The sequence below is a fragment of the Cyprinus carpio genome, chromosome A9, assembly GCF_018340385.1.
Source record: "Cyprinus carpio isolate SPL01 chromosome A9, ASM1834038v1, whole genome shotgun sequence".
Lineage (NCBI taxonomy): Eukaryota > Metazoa > Chordata > Actinopteri > Cypriniformes > Cyprinidae > Cyprinus > Cyprinus carpio.
In genome coordinates, this window is record NC_056580.1 from 25024211 (window position 1) to 25041186 (window position 16976).

The following is a 16976-nucleotide window of genomic DNA, read 5'->3' on the forward strand; positions in this document are numbered from 1 at the left end:
ATTCTAAAAATGCTATCTAGTTAGGCAGCTCGCTTACCTTTGGAGCGGAGCTATTGTCAGCCCTCTTCATTAGAATAACAGACAGCTGAGCAAAAGCATTAGTCTAGAACCTTCTGGTTAATCGCTATACACTAGGTAGAAGCTGAACCTGTCATTGCTGGGAAAAGAACAAGGGCTTCATGAATTTAATTACCCATTGGCTCTTACCAGATTTCATAACTGACAGGGAAGGAAGTGCATGGGTTCAACATTACTATAACCCTAGTTAAATGAAGAGTGTGTTCATCCTGTGGGGTCACTGTGGCAGTGTGTCGTCTCCTGCCACCCAGCAGCTGTGAGTGGACAGATAAGGATGTGTCAGAGACAGCTGTGACCGGAGAGCACAGGTCCTGTCTCTGCTAATGAGAGAATACCTCTCTTTGTACACACACACTCACACTCACTGTCCTTCAGTACTACATATATATATCATCCTCGTCACGCAGTCTCTGTTTATTATCTATTTACTTTATGTTATGTAAATTGTTCCTGTGGCTCAGTGGTAGAGCATTGGATAATTCCCAGAGAATACACATACTGGTATAAAAATATAAAACACAAAATGTAACAAAAAAAAATGTATAGCCTGAATGTATTTAAGTCACTTTGGAAAAAAAGTGTCTGCTAAATGCATAAATGTAAATGTAAAATGTAAATGTTAAGTTCCCCCACTGAAACTACAACACTAATTTGTCTCATTTTGTTTTTTGTTTTTAATCTTAAAAATAAAACAGCAAAATTGCTTTGCAAAAGCAATATTAAAGAAATGATCCCACCAAAAATTCATTCCATAAATATCTGAGTTTCTTTCTTATATTTTAGGGTGAACTATCGCTTTAATACATATATACTGTATGTATTAGCATCTCTATAGAGATGCAATAGTTGATGCATTGTGACAGACAATGAGCGTTTCTTGTTTCCAGTATCTGTTTTATATCAGATTGTTTGCTGATATCGTTTATTGCTGTGGTTTTCAAAGGAAAGCGGTGTTTAGTCAGGGCTGGGCTGGTTTATGTGTTGCTCAGGGACAGTCTGACACACTCACACACAGCAGAAGTGATGTTCAGAGCTCACACTCAAGGAAAAGCAGCTCATCTGCTGAGATGAATGAGTGTGTGGTGTTGAAAGAACTCTGTGTCTCATCCCTCAGGGTCTGTACCTGCTCTGCTAGTAACATGACCAGATGTAGGTCTCAAACAGGGACACGGCAGGTGGAGGGATGTGCTGAGCCACCCGTGTCTGAAATAATGATAAGAATAACTGTAGCTGTAATAACAGTAGTGTTGTTTATTTCAGTGTGTCTGTGTTTAAACACTCTTCCTGGTCAAAACTCTCCTGTTATGATTTTACACTAATTTAGAACCAAATTAAATGTAGAAAAACCCTGAAATAAATAACTGCAAATGTATTTATTTTTTGTTACTTTTGATTTTAAATTAATTTATTAAATAATAATAATAATAATAATAAATTAAAAATTTAGAGTTAAAGACTAACACTTATTAAAGGCAAATACATCATTGAATTTTTTACATTTAATATTATAATTATTAGAAAAAAAAAGTATGTTTTTGAATATATTTGAATATACTTAAAGGTTGCTAGTTCTTACCCTGATCTGTAATGCCTGGCTTTTTCTGCATCATAGTTCTTTTGATAAGATTTGTTCCTGTACTGGGCTAGTCTCAGCCCCCATTTACACTAGTGCGTTTTTGTTTTAAAACGGCGTTTTAGAATGAAAACGATCCTCATCTACACTGGCGTTTCCGCTACGTTTCAGAAACAATCTCCGTCTACACTACACAACCTAAAACGCATGTCAAGTGACCATTCATGCAGGTACAGTACAGCCATAGATATGAATAGGTAGATTCCCTATTATTTAGATCGCAGAGGCGTCTATGTGCTTGGAGCGATCAAATTGTGAATCTGCCTGTACATCTATGGGTACAATGCACATGATGTTATTGTTTACACAGTCGTGAAGGATACACAGAGTGAATGTGGGCAGCAACGCCATCGTTTTCAAAAGTCTCAGTTTTGGTCCGAAAACAAACAAAAGCAACCCCAAAAAAAACAAACTTAAACGGGGTCTGCAGCGTTTTCAAAAGTCTCCGGAGTAGTGTAAACGAGCGTAACCGTAGCAAAAGTTATGCATTTTAAAACAACCACCCAAAGTCCTTTCACTGGCCGCTTATTACACACAAAAACTCACAAGTACTATGTGAAAATCACTTCCTTTTTGATTTGCTGGCTTCTCCAAAACCCAAATTAATGCAATGAACACTTTTAGGGATGAAATCATCACTGGATTTGTCCAGTTTTCCAGGTTACTGTCATCAAATCTGTAAATTAGCAAGTAGGCTAGATATCCTCCATCAGAAACTGAATAAGCTGCAGAGTGTTCTGGTTGCAGGAGAGAAGTGCATACTGTAGCTAACAAAGTAGTCTTATTAAAGGTAGCAAAAGTTGGACTATGTCTCTCTGGCGTCTGAGGCTTTTGATTGGTCAGACTGAAGAGAACGACTCCAATCACTTCAGTCTGCGTTCTTCTCAGCTGCATACAGCAGGTGTTGTTTTGGGGAGCAGATTTGAGCTTGATTAGGCCTTCTGATTGTGTACGGCAGCGGAGGGAGACCCAGTGGGTGAGTCTGCGACCTGTGAAGACGTAAATGAGGTGGTTTGGAAGAACAGCACTAATTGAACAATTCTTCCACTGTTGCTGAAAATCATTCACATCTGGGCTTCTGGCCAGATTGCTTTTGTGTGTGTGTGTGTGTGTGTGTGTGTGTGTGTGTGTGTGTGTGTGTGTGTGTGTGTGTGTGTGTGTGTGTGTGTGTGTGTGTGTGTGTGTGTGTGTGTGTGTGTGTGTGTGTGTGTGTGTGAGTGATTCTTGTAGTTCACGATTGTCTTATGTTCCATCTGCCTGTACATGGTAATTTTTACAGCGCTTTAGATGGAGTGAGATTAGGAATCCCAGAGGTGTTTCATTATGTCAAACTGCTGGAAAAACTTCAGGCTATTAAAAAGCAAAAGAAAAAATATTGAATTCTTGTAAAGGTGAGTCAGTGCAATAACGGTGCAGTCATTGTGTCTAGTGGTGGGCCAAAAATCCAAAAATTGGTTGCAAGGCTGTTTTGATGGGGTTGCATACAACGGAAGAAAAAAGTGTAAAATAATTATGTTTAAATTCAATATTAATTATAATCAGTTATATAATTAAATCAAATTGGGTGGCAAAAATTGGGTCTGTTGTGAACGCAGGGGGAAAACGATGCAAAATGTCAATTATAAAACTGATGAAACAATGCAAAATGCCAATAAATAAAAGTTATTAAATAATTATAATTAAATTTAGTAATAATTAATTACAATAAAAATGGGTTGCAGGTCTGTTTTGATGAGGCTGCATACAACAGGGGAAAAATAATGCAAAATGGCAATAATAAAATAAAATAATTATATTATTATAAAGTGTAATAATAATTAAATGAATCATAATTACATTAAAAATGAGCCTGGTAATAAATAGGCTTATCAACTTTGCTTCTCATATCTTTTATTGTTGCATGTCCAATCTAACTCCATTTTCATTCCAACTTTATCTGCATACTGTTGGGTCTATGTAGTTCATAGTAATATGAATGAATTACAATATTAATTATAGTTACTTTTTGAACAGTCAGTCTGTGTTAGGTTGCCACTTGATGCCCAATATAAAATCTGGACACTGATGTGAGGTGTGTGTGTTTGTTCCTGCAGGTGGAACGTGGTGGGCATCCAGGGCTCTCTGATGAGCTACTTCACCGAGCCCATCTACTTCTCCAGCATCATCCTGGGCAGCCTGTATCACGCTGATCATCTCTCCAGAGCCATGTACCAGCGGATCGCTGACATCGAAGACCTGCCCCAGCAATTCTCCCTCAACCGCCCCCTGCTCAGCGGTAAGACAACATCACACGGGCTCGCAGTTCCTCTCCCAAATCATTGAAAATGGCATCCATGTCAAATTTTATTACCAGTTTCCCCCACTCGCCTTCAATTTACTTGTGGTTTGATGAATTACTGGAATTTAGATGGACCTGCTCTCTACTGCTAGCCTGTTTCAGTAATTCATACCGTGCCTGAAATCCCAGAATCCCCTGCTGATTTCTCTCATTCTCTCTCACATTAGAAAATATTCATGTACAGCCTATAGCAGGGTTAAGAAACTCTTGTCAAAATATAATGTGGTTGGTCAAATAGTTAACATCAAATAACCTTTATTATATAGTGCTTCATATAAGCAAAGCAGCTTCACTGTAATGAACAGGAAAGTAACTAAATCAATGATGCAAACATCATCAAATATGAGACAAAGACAATACTGTAATATTCAGTTAAACTCTGTTCAATGTTGATTCAGTTCATTTCAATAATGGTCAGTGCTGCAAAATTCACCATTTATGCAGTCAGCTGCTGGATAATATTATTGAGTATTGAGTGTATTTTAAAATAGAAAAACTACTAGTAGTTTGCCTAACCCTAACAAAACTAACAAAAAGCCACTCAGAGAGGCAGTATCTTTTAAATGCAGAACTACCACATGTAATAGTTTTGAATGAATGTGACATATTTTTATGGCACGAAACAATGAATAAAGAACTCAGTTAGGGTGACAGACTTAATACAACCAGAGAACGCTCTAATATTATAGACTCGCTTGTCATCAGGGAGACGTTGGCTGCTTTTGGAGAAGTATATACGGTGAATTGAGTGCATATCCTTTCTCACTTCAAGAGAAACACCCAACACTGCTTTTGCACTGGGTTACATCAGATTCCCAGCAGAACTAGCTTTTAATGGCTCACTACTGAAAATCTCCATTTGATGATGTGTTGTGGGAGGTTGAGGCATAGCGTACTCAACCCGAGCTCTAAGAACGACCTTTTTGTTCCTGTCGTCTTGGTCTGCAGGTAAATAGGTAAAGCATAGTACAATGAGCCATTTATGCTTTACGGAAATATTCTTTAAATATTACATAAACGTATAATATTTAATAGATTTTAATATCAGTATGAACTTAAGAATATAAATATGAATGAATAAAAGATTTAATTAATAATGGCATGCAGCCTTCAAATGTTTTTCAGTTAATTTCCATTGCTACAGGGGTTTTCAAGTAGTCATTCGGTTAATTTAAATGTAGTAGTTTCTGCTTTCTGGTTTGTTTCTGGTTTAGTTTGCTCTTTTTGAGATCATGTGCAAGACTTGTAAAGCAGCACAAGTCATCAGTCTTACTGCTGAGGGTCTTATTTGGGGACACCTTTACACATAAGTATGATTGTTTAAATTTATTAAACAATATTGTGTGTGGGAATTCTAAAGCTAACACATTTACTGAATAAACACCCTTGAGCACATTGTTTTATCTGTTATTTTTTTATAATAAAAGCAGAAAACTTGAAACAAATTTCATCTTAATTGTTCAAGAAATGTCTTTATATCAAGTCATCTGCATAAAAAGGGCCAGACTGGATGTTTTTATTCATAAAAACACACCAAGGCTGTTTCTGGGTGTGATTTTGGACTATGATTAGTGTATTTGTGTGTCTGCAGGAATCAGTAACGCTGAGGCCCGGCAGCCGGGGAAGGCTCCTAACTTCAGTGTGAACTGGACGGTCGGAGATCAGACTCTAGAAGTCATTAACGCCACCACAGGCAAGGATGACATGGGCAGAGCCTCACGTCTCTGTAAGCACGCCCTATACAGCCGCTGGGTGCGACTACACTCTAAGGTACCGCTATCACAGATTCACTTTCAAACTTACTGCAAGGCTTGGTTTAATAGTAAAGATGTTAACATTTATGTTTCAAAAGCATGTTACTGTATATTGTTGCTGTTCACTAATAAAGTGTGTGTGTGTGTGTGTGTGTGTGTGTGTGTGTGTGTGTGTGTGTGTGTGTGTGTGTGTGTGTGTGTGTGTGTAGCATCGCATTGTTGACAGAAAAAAAATGGTTACTTTAAGGTGTCCTTGTTACAGTGTAATTTTATATTTAAGTAATGAGTAAAGATAATTAGCTACATGTACTTACTATATGATAAGGTTTAGGATTAGGGTTTGGCTTAGGGTTATTATAATAGTAAGTACATGTATCGTGTAACAAGGACACCTTAAAATAAAGTTTTTACCAAAAAAACACAAATATGTTGCATCTGTGTGCAAGTCTCATTTCATTATTACATTAAGAAATAATGTCAAATACTGGTACAAAAAATGTTTACCAAAAATATAAATCATTTAACAATATTCATAACAGAACATGCAAAAAATTCTAAGTATTAAAAAAAATATATAATATAGTGCTGTTCATTGTAAACAAAATGTATTATAAATGGTAAGCTTAAACAAATGTTTTAAAGGAATGCTGAAACTATCAGTATTTGGAAAATGCAAATAAACTTTAGCTCATGTACCCAAACGTGTGCACTTTTGTGTTTGATCTTATTTGGATTATAAAAGTTGCTTTGGAATAGAAGTCACAGCATGTTTCAAATGATAAACAACTGACTTGCATTCCAGAAAATATGGTATATATGTTTAAAAAATAGATAGTATGGTTAATTATTGCAATATAAATGTATTTATCAATATTTAATTTTTTTAATGATTTCCAATCTTTTGAAATGTGAAGCATATATATATATATATATATATATATATATATATATATATATATATATATATATATATATATATATATATATATATATATATATATATATATATATATATATATATATACTGTATATATACCTTTGAACCTTTGAAATGTGAATCATGCAGTATTGTTGTTCACTGTTATAGTCTACATAATGCTTAATTTGTATTGTATTATATTACAAATATTGCAAACACAACCTTTTTTTTTTTTTTCTGCAGCTTTCGTCAACTCTGCTAATCAAAGTGCCCAAGCCCAGCTCGTACCACGAAGCCAAACAAGCAGCGGAGGAGTACCATTCGGCCAAGCAAATGCTCATCAAGGCCTTTCACAAAGCGGGTCTGGGAGCCTGGGTGAAAAAACCCATAGAACAGGACCAGTTCTCACTGAACTCTTGAAGAGGGAACATAAAAAAAGACCAGGACATGACAACAACCAGCTGTTAATACTTCACTTGATGTGCGGGGATGTGTGTATGTGTGTGTGTGTGCGATGCTGTTTGTTCTCAGACAAACCAAGAGCCCTTTAGTGTCTGTCTTTTTGCTCTCTTTGTGTGAATCATGACTGCCTTTTTAATTTGTAATGTAGAAGCAGACTGTCATCTAACGTATGTTTGTTTAGAAGTTTGAAGCGGCATTAGCCTTTAGCAGATAAGAGGACATAATGTCATTTGTAACTGGAAAAATGTTCTCTTTATTTTTTGTGAGAGAGGGTTGTTCCGACAAAGCCTTGATGCCGTAAAGGTGCATGTTACATGGCTTCAGGTCGACCACACCGCTGTGCACACGGGTCTGAAGGTTTCCTGGTCCAGCCCACCCAAATGCTGGCTCACCTTTTTGAGCATGATTCTCCTTGATATGCAAAACATAAGCATATTTATATTTTTTATTCCATTGCCTCCAGATTTTAGAAGGGGAAGAAATTCTATCACATAGATCATAACTATACAGCATGGTCCCTTTAGATAGACAAACTTATTTTGTCAGGACTTTAGTGTAGAATTAGCGTACGCCGTCTTTCTAGTCAAAATAGATTTCAGATTTTAATTTGAATCATTTAAAACTTGAATTTTATGCATATGGTTCCTTGAGAGCTATGTTATCGGTATTCCCAAACAGTTATTTAAATTGGAATATGAAGCTGAAAGAATATGAAAGTGCATTGATGTTATTAAACAATGTGTCCTGGCTGTTTAAATTTCTCAGAGGTCTTAAATGCATGTGCGAATTACACAAGGCTCAAAGAAAGCCCTTTATTCTGGGTTTAATACTTTACTGGACCATTTTAGAAGCCCTACTTTTTAGATGTCTGCACTATATTGACTTTAAGCTGCATGGAGTCCATTGGATCCCAGTGAACCTGATCTGCTAATGTGATCGAGTTATGTTAAAGGAATATTTCATCCAAATATGAAAATTCACCCTTATGTCGTTCCAAGCTGCATATGACTTCCAAATTGTCTAAAGCTTCGCATGAGGAACAGACCAAACCTAGAATCATTATAAATGTGAAACAACATTTAGGTGAGTCTATTTCTGGTTCTAAATGCATTCAAGCTGCATTTAGTCACTGCAGGTTTGAGAGCAGGGAATTGTGGGAGCTCTTTAAGATGGCAGACTGGTCTGTAAAATGCACGTTTATTATTGACAAAAGTCATCTCTGCATGCAGAAGCGAGGGTTTGCGGAGGCAACTCTGACTTTCACTTTATCCTTGCGTCTTGTTTGAGGATTTTTTTATTTCCTGCATAGACCTGAATGCCTACATTCCTCCTCAGAGACGCTTCTGTAAGTCTGAATTCAGCTGTGTCCTTGAGGATGGGGTGCTGTAGGAAGGTCTGAGCCAGGAGCTCAGGCGCTCTTTGATTTATGACTTATCCAGTGCAGCATGTTTGACTGGTAAGGTTATAGAGAGCTGGGAAGCAGAAGTATTTTCTCCACCGATCATTCATGTGCAGAAAATTGGGCTTTGGTGGTTTTCAGATTCCAGAAGCATCCTCGTGGGATTTAGAACTTTTCAGTCATATAATGTGACACTTAAAATGAAAGATACAATATTGCATTAGTATTTCAAGGAATTGGTGACCCAAAAATGAAATCCATGTGATTTCCTCACCCTCAAACATGTATGCTGTAGGTCAAGCTCTAAAAGGACAAATGATCACCATAAAATCTGCTCACTATATGACTCTAGCACTATATTTTAAGTCTTGGGGAACTTTTGTGTGAGAAATTATTCACTACTAAACTTCCCCTCCACTAAATAGAAATTAGAGTTTGGAATATGCTGTACACTATCGTTCAAATGTTTGGGCTGTTTATTTAATCAAAAATACCATAAAAAGAGAGAAATTGTGAAATATTATTACAATTTAAAATAACTGATTTCTATTTTCATATATTTTAATATATGTAATTTATTCCTGTGAAGTCAAAGCTGAATTTTCAGCATCATTATTCCAGTCTTCAGTGTCACATGATCCTTCAGAAATCCTTCTAATATATATGATTTGGTGCTAATAAAACATTTCTTAGTATTATTAATGAAAACCGTTCAAAGGAACAACATTTATTTGAAATAGAAATCTTTTTTAACGACGTAAATGTCTTCAGTGTCACTTTTGAGTAATGTAATGCATACTTGATAAATTAATGTATTTTTTTTTTATTAATATTATTATTGTACGGACCCCAGACTTTTGACCAGTATTGTACAGTATGTAAAATAACATCTGAGAGCTGGAGCAGAAGGAAAGATTTACAATCATTAAATATTGAATATTGACTACTTTAAAGCTGGTTTTATGGGTCAATGGTCCTTTTTGGGGCGGGGTTAAGATTGTTCAAAGGCTCTAATAGGAAAACAGCATAGAGGTTTGGAATGATGATTTTAGAAAGGTCAACTATTTCTTTAAATGTTCAAAATTGTTAAAGGAACTGATGTTCGCAGAGCCTGTTCTTCAGTGAGACTTCCATGAAATCAGACCTGCTTCTTCCTCACCACAATCATTCCAATTTTCCCCTCGAAGGCATCAGGTTTCTCCAGCAGGATTGTTGTTGATTTGAAAACTTTTAAAGAAACCAGCAGTATGCGCGTTTGTCCGTCCGTCCTTCTGTTTGAGTGTGTTCGTTTGTGCACCTGCTGCTGAGCCCAGTTGGCATTCTGCAGAGACATCATGGCAACAAGACTGAGAGATCGCTGTGGAATCTTCACCAAAGATGTCAGTTTCTTTTCCTTTTGAAGATCATAAACCAACTGAGACTATTTTTTTAAAAGACAAGAAGGCTATTGGTGCAAAGATTGTTCAGCATTTTACAGTTCTGCCTTGTGTTGAGTTTTGTGTCATTCATTAACTAATGTATTTTTTTTATTATTATTATTATTCTGTGTGCGTTCGAGTTGGATCAGTCAAGGCTGACTGGCTTTGGGACGCACTCGTCATTCTCAGTATTCTGGTACACAGTGGATGTAAATATATTGTGACCCTCTCCAGTGCCGTTACAGTAGACTCCTTGCATATGTATTACTAATTTTGATTTTTCACGCAAATAGCAACATGCATTTTCTTTTTAAGTCCTTTATTCTAAATGCCAGGGCAACCATGTCCTTGCATTGGTTTGTGCCGTAATGTATTTCTGATGGACCCATATGAGTGTATGGGGATCTGCAGTACTGTAATGATTAATGACTGTACACTTTGACTCCTTTTGCTGTAATGGAAACGATTTCAGGCTGAAATTAATGAGCACAGTTGGTTCTACATAAATGTGGCTCAGCAAAAAGTAGCTCTTTCTGCTGGTGACACTTTTCAAGGACAGGAGGCGTGTGGGATTTTTTTCTAAAAAAAAAAAATGTTTCTTTTTTTTACAACATCCTAATTTCATCTTCGCCTTCTCTCCTGCTGCCGTCTTCTGTTACGGTGGGATTTTGATGGCGTGAGACGCCAGTTGATGATGTCACGATTTTTTCTTGTTTATTTGTTCTTTTGGGAATCTGAGCCTTGTCTTAGCAAAGAGTCCTGACTTTCGTCCTCCTGGTCCTGGTCAGCCCGTTTCTAAACGTCTTGTGATTTGGTGACTGTACAGTGGAGTCCGGCGGTGGACCTGCTCGATCTGGACTCGAACTCGGTCCACCCCGTCTTTTGCCTGTCCTTTGTAATATCCACATGGGTCACCTGCATGAGCTACTTCACCAAGCTGCACCCAGCATGACGACATAAGGACTTGTATGTAGAAAAAAAAAAAAAAAAAAGATCTATATATACATAAGAAAAAAAGAAAGGAATAAAAAAAAAAACAATCTTAGTTTACCTTTGCATATTGGTGTCATTTTTTTTTCTTACTTTCTGATTTATATAAAGAGTGTGTGTGTGTGTTTCACAGAAAACTAACTGAATTATTATATATCTCTGTGGCTCTGGTGAGCTGCCTTGCTGTCATGGGAGACTCAACATTAATTTCAGTAGAGTTTGGCTTGTTGTTAAGCTAACAACTTGATAATCTATGCATTAAAATGTCTCATTATATAAACTAGTAAATTTTTTATTAGGTTGAACTAGAATTACTTATTTAATGCATTTTTAAATTGATTCTAAAACTAGTTCTCTTAGAAGGCAGCATAACCCATTACAAACAATGTGCATTTACTGAATAAATTTAGCGTGTAGAGTATAACAATGCATTATATGCTATATATTAATATTTTTATTCAACAAGAGTGCATTAGATTGATCAAAGGTGGCAGTAAATTGTTTAAAAAAAAAAATCAATTTCAAATAAATGCTGTTTGTTTAAGCTTCCTGTTCATCAAAGATTCCTGAAAAAAATAATTTTTCCACAAATATATTAAACAGCAAAAAAAAAAAAAAAAAAAATCAACATTGATAATAAAAATTTGTTTTTTGAACACCAAATCAACATATATGTATGCTTTCTGATATGATGCATGTATATTTTGTGGGGAAGAAAAGTGTCAAAGTAGAATACTAAATTGATGAGATGATAAATTTAATGTTCTTATATTGAAATGTGTCTGAAACAATCTATGTATTCCTTAAATTACATTTAAACAAAAAGGGGGAAGTCACATTTCCAACATTGACTAAAATGTTTTTTACTTTTAAACTCAATTATATATTATAGACATAAAGTGTTAAAATTCTATATAAATTGTGATGTGTGAAGTAAATTAAAAAAAATAAATAATAATTTGGTCATTCATAATGCACTAAGAATTAACCCTTACTTGTAAATCCATTACGTTTTATTATCACCAAATTGTAAATAATGCACCTCCTTATGCTTATGCAACTCAGTTTTTGTGGCTAATTTTGACAGTGTTCACTCAAAAGTGAGATGCATAAGCTAAGATGCAAAAACCAAATACAAAACCTGTGCTAATTGAAAGAAAACAAGTTGATAAAAACAATGAATCCAGTATGTGGTAATAATATAGCATAAGAAATTTATAAGCAATTTTTTAGACCGGTCATTTAAACATTTTTGTCAAGTTCTTATATGTTGTGTGAGCAAAAAATTAGTAACATTAACTGGCCTTTTGGAGAAAAGAAAATCGTCTCTGAGTTAAAATGAAAAGAATACAACATGAGGGTTAAGTAATGTTTTTTTAAACATTACTTGAAAAATGTTCTTCTGTTTGGAGCAACCCATGACTGAGGTGACTTTTCTCCCTTTGAAGTGCCTTGTGAAGGCACCATTTATACCATCTGGAACACAGTGGAAGTTTTGGAACAGAGTTTGTGTGTGTGTGTGTGTGTGTGTGTGTGTGTGTGTGTGTGTGTGTGTGTGTGTGTGTGTGTGTGTGTGTGTGTGTGGCATTGAAATGTCCCTGTACACTGTAAAACAAAAACTCAATGTGATTTTCCTGTGATCAGTGCTGTTGACACTCGCTATTGTTACAGATCTAGGCGCTGCCACGCACAAAGTCTGTTTGCTTTTTATTCTTCGCACAGGCAGAAACTGAGCGAGCCCCGCTTCTGCTGCTGTCAGGTTTAGGAGTCTTCCGCAGTCACTCCCACAAGCCCCTGTGAAGTTTGGTGAGGTACTTTCAGGACAGCACTGCTAGAGAACTTCTACCAAAACTTCTTCCTGATCGGAAAGGTTGGATGCACTTCCTCCGTGAATTCAGCTTCAATCATCAAATTATATTTAATTACTCTCTGTCTGATAAAAACTGTCTCAACTGAGTCTGTTTGAGTTATCAGATGCATAGTGCTCTAATTAATAATGAATCAGTAACCAGTAGCACAGACATGCTCAAAAACACTGGGATCTCCTTATGATGTTCAGCTGGGAGTTGGCCTTCCTCTCAAGTCGCAGTCATCCAGGGAAGCCCTGATGTTTTCTGCACTTGCTGAGATCTTAAGCACGTCGAGATTGATTCTTCCCTTCCATGTGTGCTGGGTGTTTCACTTTCATCTGGATTGATAGAGGGAATTATTCACCAGCTGTTATGGGGTGAAAAAATAAGAGGTAAATTCACTGCAACAGGTTCCCGCACTCACAAAAAAAGCCTGGAAATGCAAGAAAATTTCCAAATTGGCATCATTGCACTGCTTAATTTCACTGGCTAAATGGCTCACAAGGCAACTTTTAAGTGTCTTGTTTAAGACATTTGTACAGTAGATTTAAATTAATTCAAAAACATTTTTACTGAAAAAAATCTGCCATAGTTTTTTTTTTCCCTCTTGTGTTGTTCTTAACCTGTATGACTTTCTACGGTGGAACAACAAAGATAAAAAAATAAAAATAAATTTTTTTTAAAAAAAATTAGAATTTGGTCCATACAATAAGTGTATAGAATCCAGTGTTGTTTGAACCCCAACTTTTTTTAAAAGATCTTCTTTTGTGTTCTCCAGATGAAAAGAAGACATACAGGTTTGCAAAATATGACGGGGAAGTAAATGATGACAGAAAGATGATGTAAATCCTCTAGTTAATCAGAAACATGAGATATGAAACTAAATTATATCTCAAAAAGTCTATCAACTGGAATAGAAAAATGTCTATAACAGATATAGAAATATAACCTTTCTTCGAAAAAATTGGAAATATGTGAAAGTTGTATATGTAAAAAAAATATATATATACATCAAATAGGAACTAATACTGAAACATTCAGTTTCATAGACTTACTTCACTGCACATTATTAAAGATGCTAATGGACCAGACAGAGAATATTCAGAATATTTTATTGTACTACTCTATATAAGAAAAAAATATTTAAAATATGTAGTTGGAATGTAATCTAAACCAACAGTTCCAGAGATTTCTTGTTCAAGTAAGGAGTGTTAACAAGGTGACTGAATGACAAAATAAAACGTGGTTACCTTAAAGAGCTGTTTCTATTTCTGTAAAAAAAAATAAATAAATAAATAAATAAAAATTGCCTGTATAAATTGTCTATAGACTGGTTCAGTGATGTTAAATAATATTTTTGGCTTGAATAAAAACTAAGATGTTAATGTAGATTTTACTATTTTGTTTTCAGTGCATGCTTTAATGTTTGAACAATTTTCAACATTTTGATTTTTTCAGTGTTAGAATCGAAGTTTACCTTTTTTGGACTGAATAAACGATATAAGTATTCGACCATAAATGTTGCAGAGACATGAAACATTCCTTCCTTGCAGTTCTCACACCTTTTGTGAAGCTAAGGTATCTCCTTCAATGCTTAGTTTCATGGGGAAAATCATTGATCATTTTCTTTGAATTGTGGGTTTCTCTTTGCTAGCACTACTTCTGATTCTTCAAAGAAATATGGCCACACTCTCCCTGTGCCTCCCCACAGCTTCAGAGAAAATGCTTCTTTAATCATTCATGGGTAATCTTTTGCCAAATAATGGACATGATTTTATTTTTTGCTAATTCTTCAAAAACCGTGATGTATATTTTTAGAACTGAAAACTTGTACTTTGAGAAACGTCACCTTTTCATTTAGTAAAAAAAATTATCTTCCCATGTGCATCAAAAAAAGCTGCATATGATGGGTCTCGTGATAAAAAACTATGCTTAGCTCGCTATTTAAGAGTGAAGGCTATCTTAAAATAATTTCTAACAATCGTTTCCATGACTCTTCCCGTTGTTAATGATAGTTGGATCAGTCCTGGAAGTCTGGGAACCCCAACTAATTTCCAGAAACAGCGTTAATCATGTTCTCCTCTGCAGATCTGTGTCACTGAAGCCGATATAAGTTTTAAAGGTTTGATGTCTGTTTATGGTGACTGCTGTACATTTTGATTCAAGCTCATTCCACTTCTCTGAAGAGAACCACTGAGTTTGTCATACATAATGAAGTTACCTTGGCCATTAGTTTGCTTCCCCCTGCGTTGGCTCGTTGATTTTCTTCAGTGATCAGCTTAATGGAGCCGGAGCCCCATCAGTGCTTCAGCAGCCCTGTGTCTGTGTATAAAAACTACAGGTGCATAAGGAAATATGTACAGATCCCATTTCATACCAACATAAAGAATACAATATATTTTGCACATATATTATTTTATTTAAGACTACAAATTACAGTAATGAAAATTGGGGAGAGACTGTCATAAAAAAATTATTTAAAATGTAACAATCTTATTTATTTTGAATTTTGGGGTGAAATTCTACTTCTATTGTATGAGGCAAAAACTTAGTAGGACTGTAGATATAGGTTTATGCTGTGGATAACTAAGTAAACTTTGTTCTTCACCTTCCCTCTGGTTTGGAAGGTTTATGAGCTGGGGAGTTTCTGGCTCTCCTCTCGTCTGTCTTGACCACCTGTCCTCATGACGAACACTGTTCTTTGCTGACACAGTTTTGTTGGATCATTTTCCAACAAAGAGCTTTCACCTGCCCTTGCGTTTGTATCCGCAAATGATGGACGGAAAGATGAAAAGGTTACTTGTTTAAGGATGTTTCTTTCATGCATCCTTGTCAACATGGCAGCTGTCGTAAGCTATCTGAAAATCTTTAAAACCTGTGAACTCCAAAGCACACAACGCGGCTAGTGTATCGCGATTCCCGAACAAATGATTCTCAGGAGCCAGTTCTTTTTAATGAATCAAAATCAAACAGCACGACCAGTATAGTCCGATTCTAAAAATGAGTGACTCTTCTGAGCCGGTTCTTTTTAGTGAATCAAAAACAGCATGGCCAGCATTCATTAAGTCAGTAAAATATAGATTTATTAACCGCTTTCTCGTTCAGTTCAGTGAAGGAGTCAAACTGATTCAATCCAGATACCGGTTTTATGAACTATTCATTAAAAGAATCTGCTCATAAAAGTCAGTCATTCAGTAACCAGGCTAGACTAGTAGGCCTAGATATGTTTTTGAATAGATTAAAGAATCGATTATAAGAGTCTTTTGTTCGGAAATCAGGCCATATGGTTGTGGTATAAGTTTTTGGTTCACCCAAAAAAAAAAAAAAAAAAAAACAATATTGAGTCATTTATTCAGGAATCGCTTCTCTGGTCACACTTTGGTTTTGATTCACTCAGAAGAACCTGCTCAGAAGAGTAATTTGTTTGGTAATCAGACAACGTTGGCCGCGCTGTATGTTTTTGATTCACTAAAAGGAATCTGCTCAGAAGAGTCACTTGTTCTGGAATAAAACTATACTGTTTGCGGCGCTGTATGATTTTGATTCGTTAAAAAGACCCGGCTCATTAGAATAATCGTTCAGGAATCGCGCTACACTGGCCATGTTGTGTGTTCGTTTTTCTATGCAGCTCTGGTTAACAATTCAACAAAAATATTTGCATTTAAAGTCTTGAATCGCATTACATCAACAACTCACATTCACAGCTCAGGAATGATTTATTTTTCTGTGGCGCTGAAGGTGTACACTGGTTTACACTTAAATCTTAAGTCTCGTGTTGAAATTTGCTGTGTCAGTCGAGTCTGTGATTTATATGTGTGCTTTTAAGTGCTTTTATTACTTTTCCCATCATAGCTCTCGAACCTCAAGTGTTTATTACATCACGTTTAAGACATCCATCTTGATCTTCATGAATCCATAATGTGCTTATATAGGCTATCTACTCATTTTCACTGAGGAGTCATCAAACTCTGTCTGGGGAACCTCATTCAGACGCACCTGCAAAGTTTCACATGAGCTCACCTGTCCAGTTGTGGTTCAAAATGAGAAGGCGAGCGGGACCAGCCGCCTTAAAAGATATCATACATCAGATTGCATTCTGGGGACAATGGGATCTGCACTCATTCAAGGCCCAGAT

At 36.0% G+C, this 16976-nt stretch overlaps 1 protein-coding gene and 1 long non-coding RNA gene across 2 annotated transcripts in view; one reads left to right on the forward strand and one right to left on the reverse strand.

The window, feature by feature from the left end:
- LOC109096839 (double-stranded RNA-specific editase 1-like) overlaps positions 1–8257 on the forward strand; it is a 47677-nt gene extending 39420 nt beyond the window's left edge. The window contains 3 exon segments of the mRNA XM_019110503.2: positions 3805–3986; positions 5641–5819; positions 6966–8257. Of these exon segments, the coding sequence (XP_018966048.2) occupies positions 3805–3986; positions 5641–5819; positions 6966–7142 (538 nt within the window). The 3' untranslated portion in view covers positions 7143–8257.
- A 3454-nt stretch (positions 8258–11711) lies between these two features.
- Positions 11712–16467, reverse strand: LOC109096845. Its single transcript, XR_006160862.1, has 3 exons — positions 15450–16467; positions 15063–15176; positions 11712–13208 (listed from the first exon to the last, which is right to left on the reverse strand). It is a non-coding gene; the product is annotated as an uncharacterized LOC109096845 (long non-coding RNA).
- Between the last annotated feature and the right edge of the window lie 509 nt (positions 16468–16976).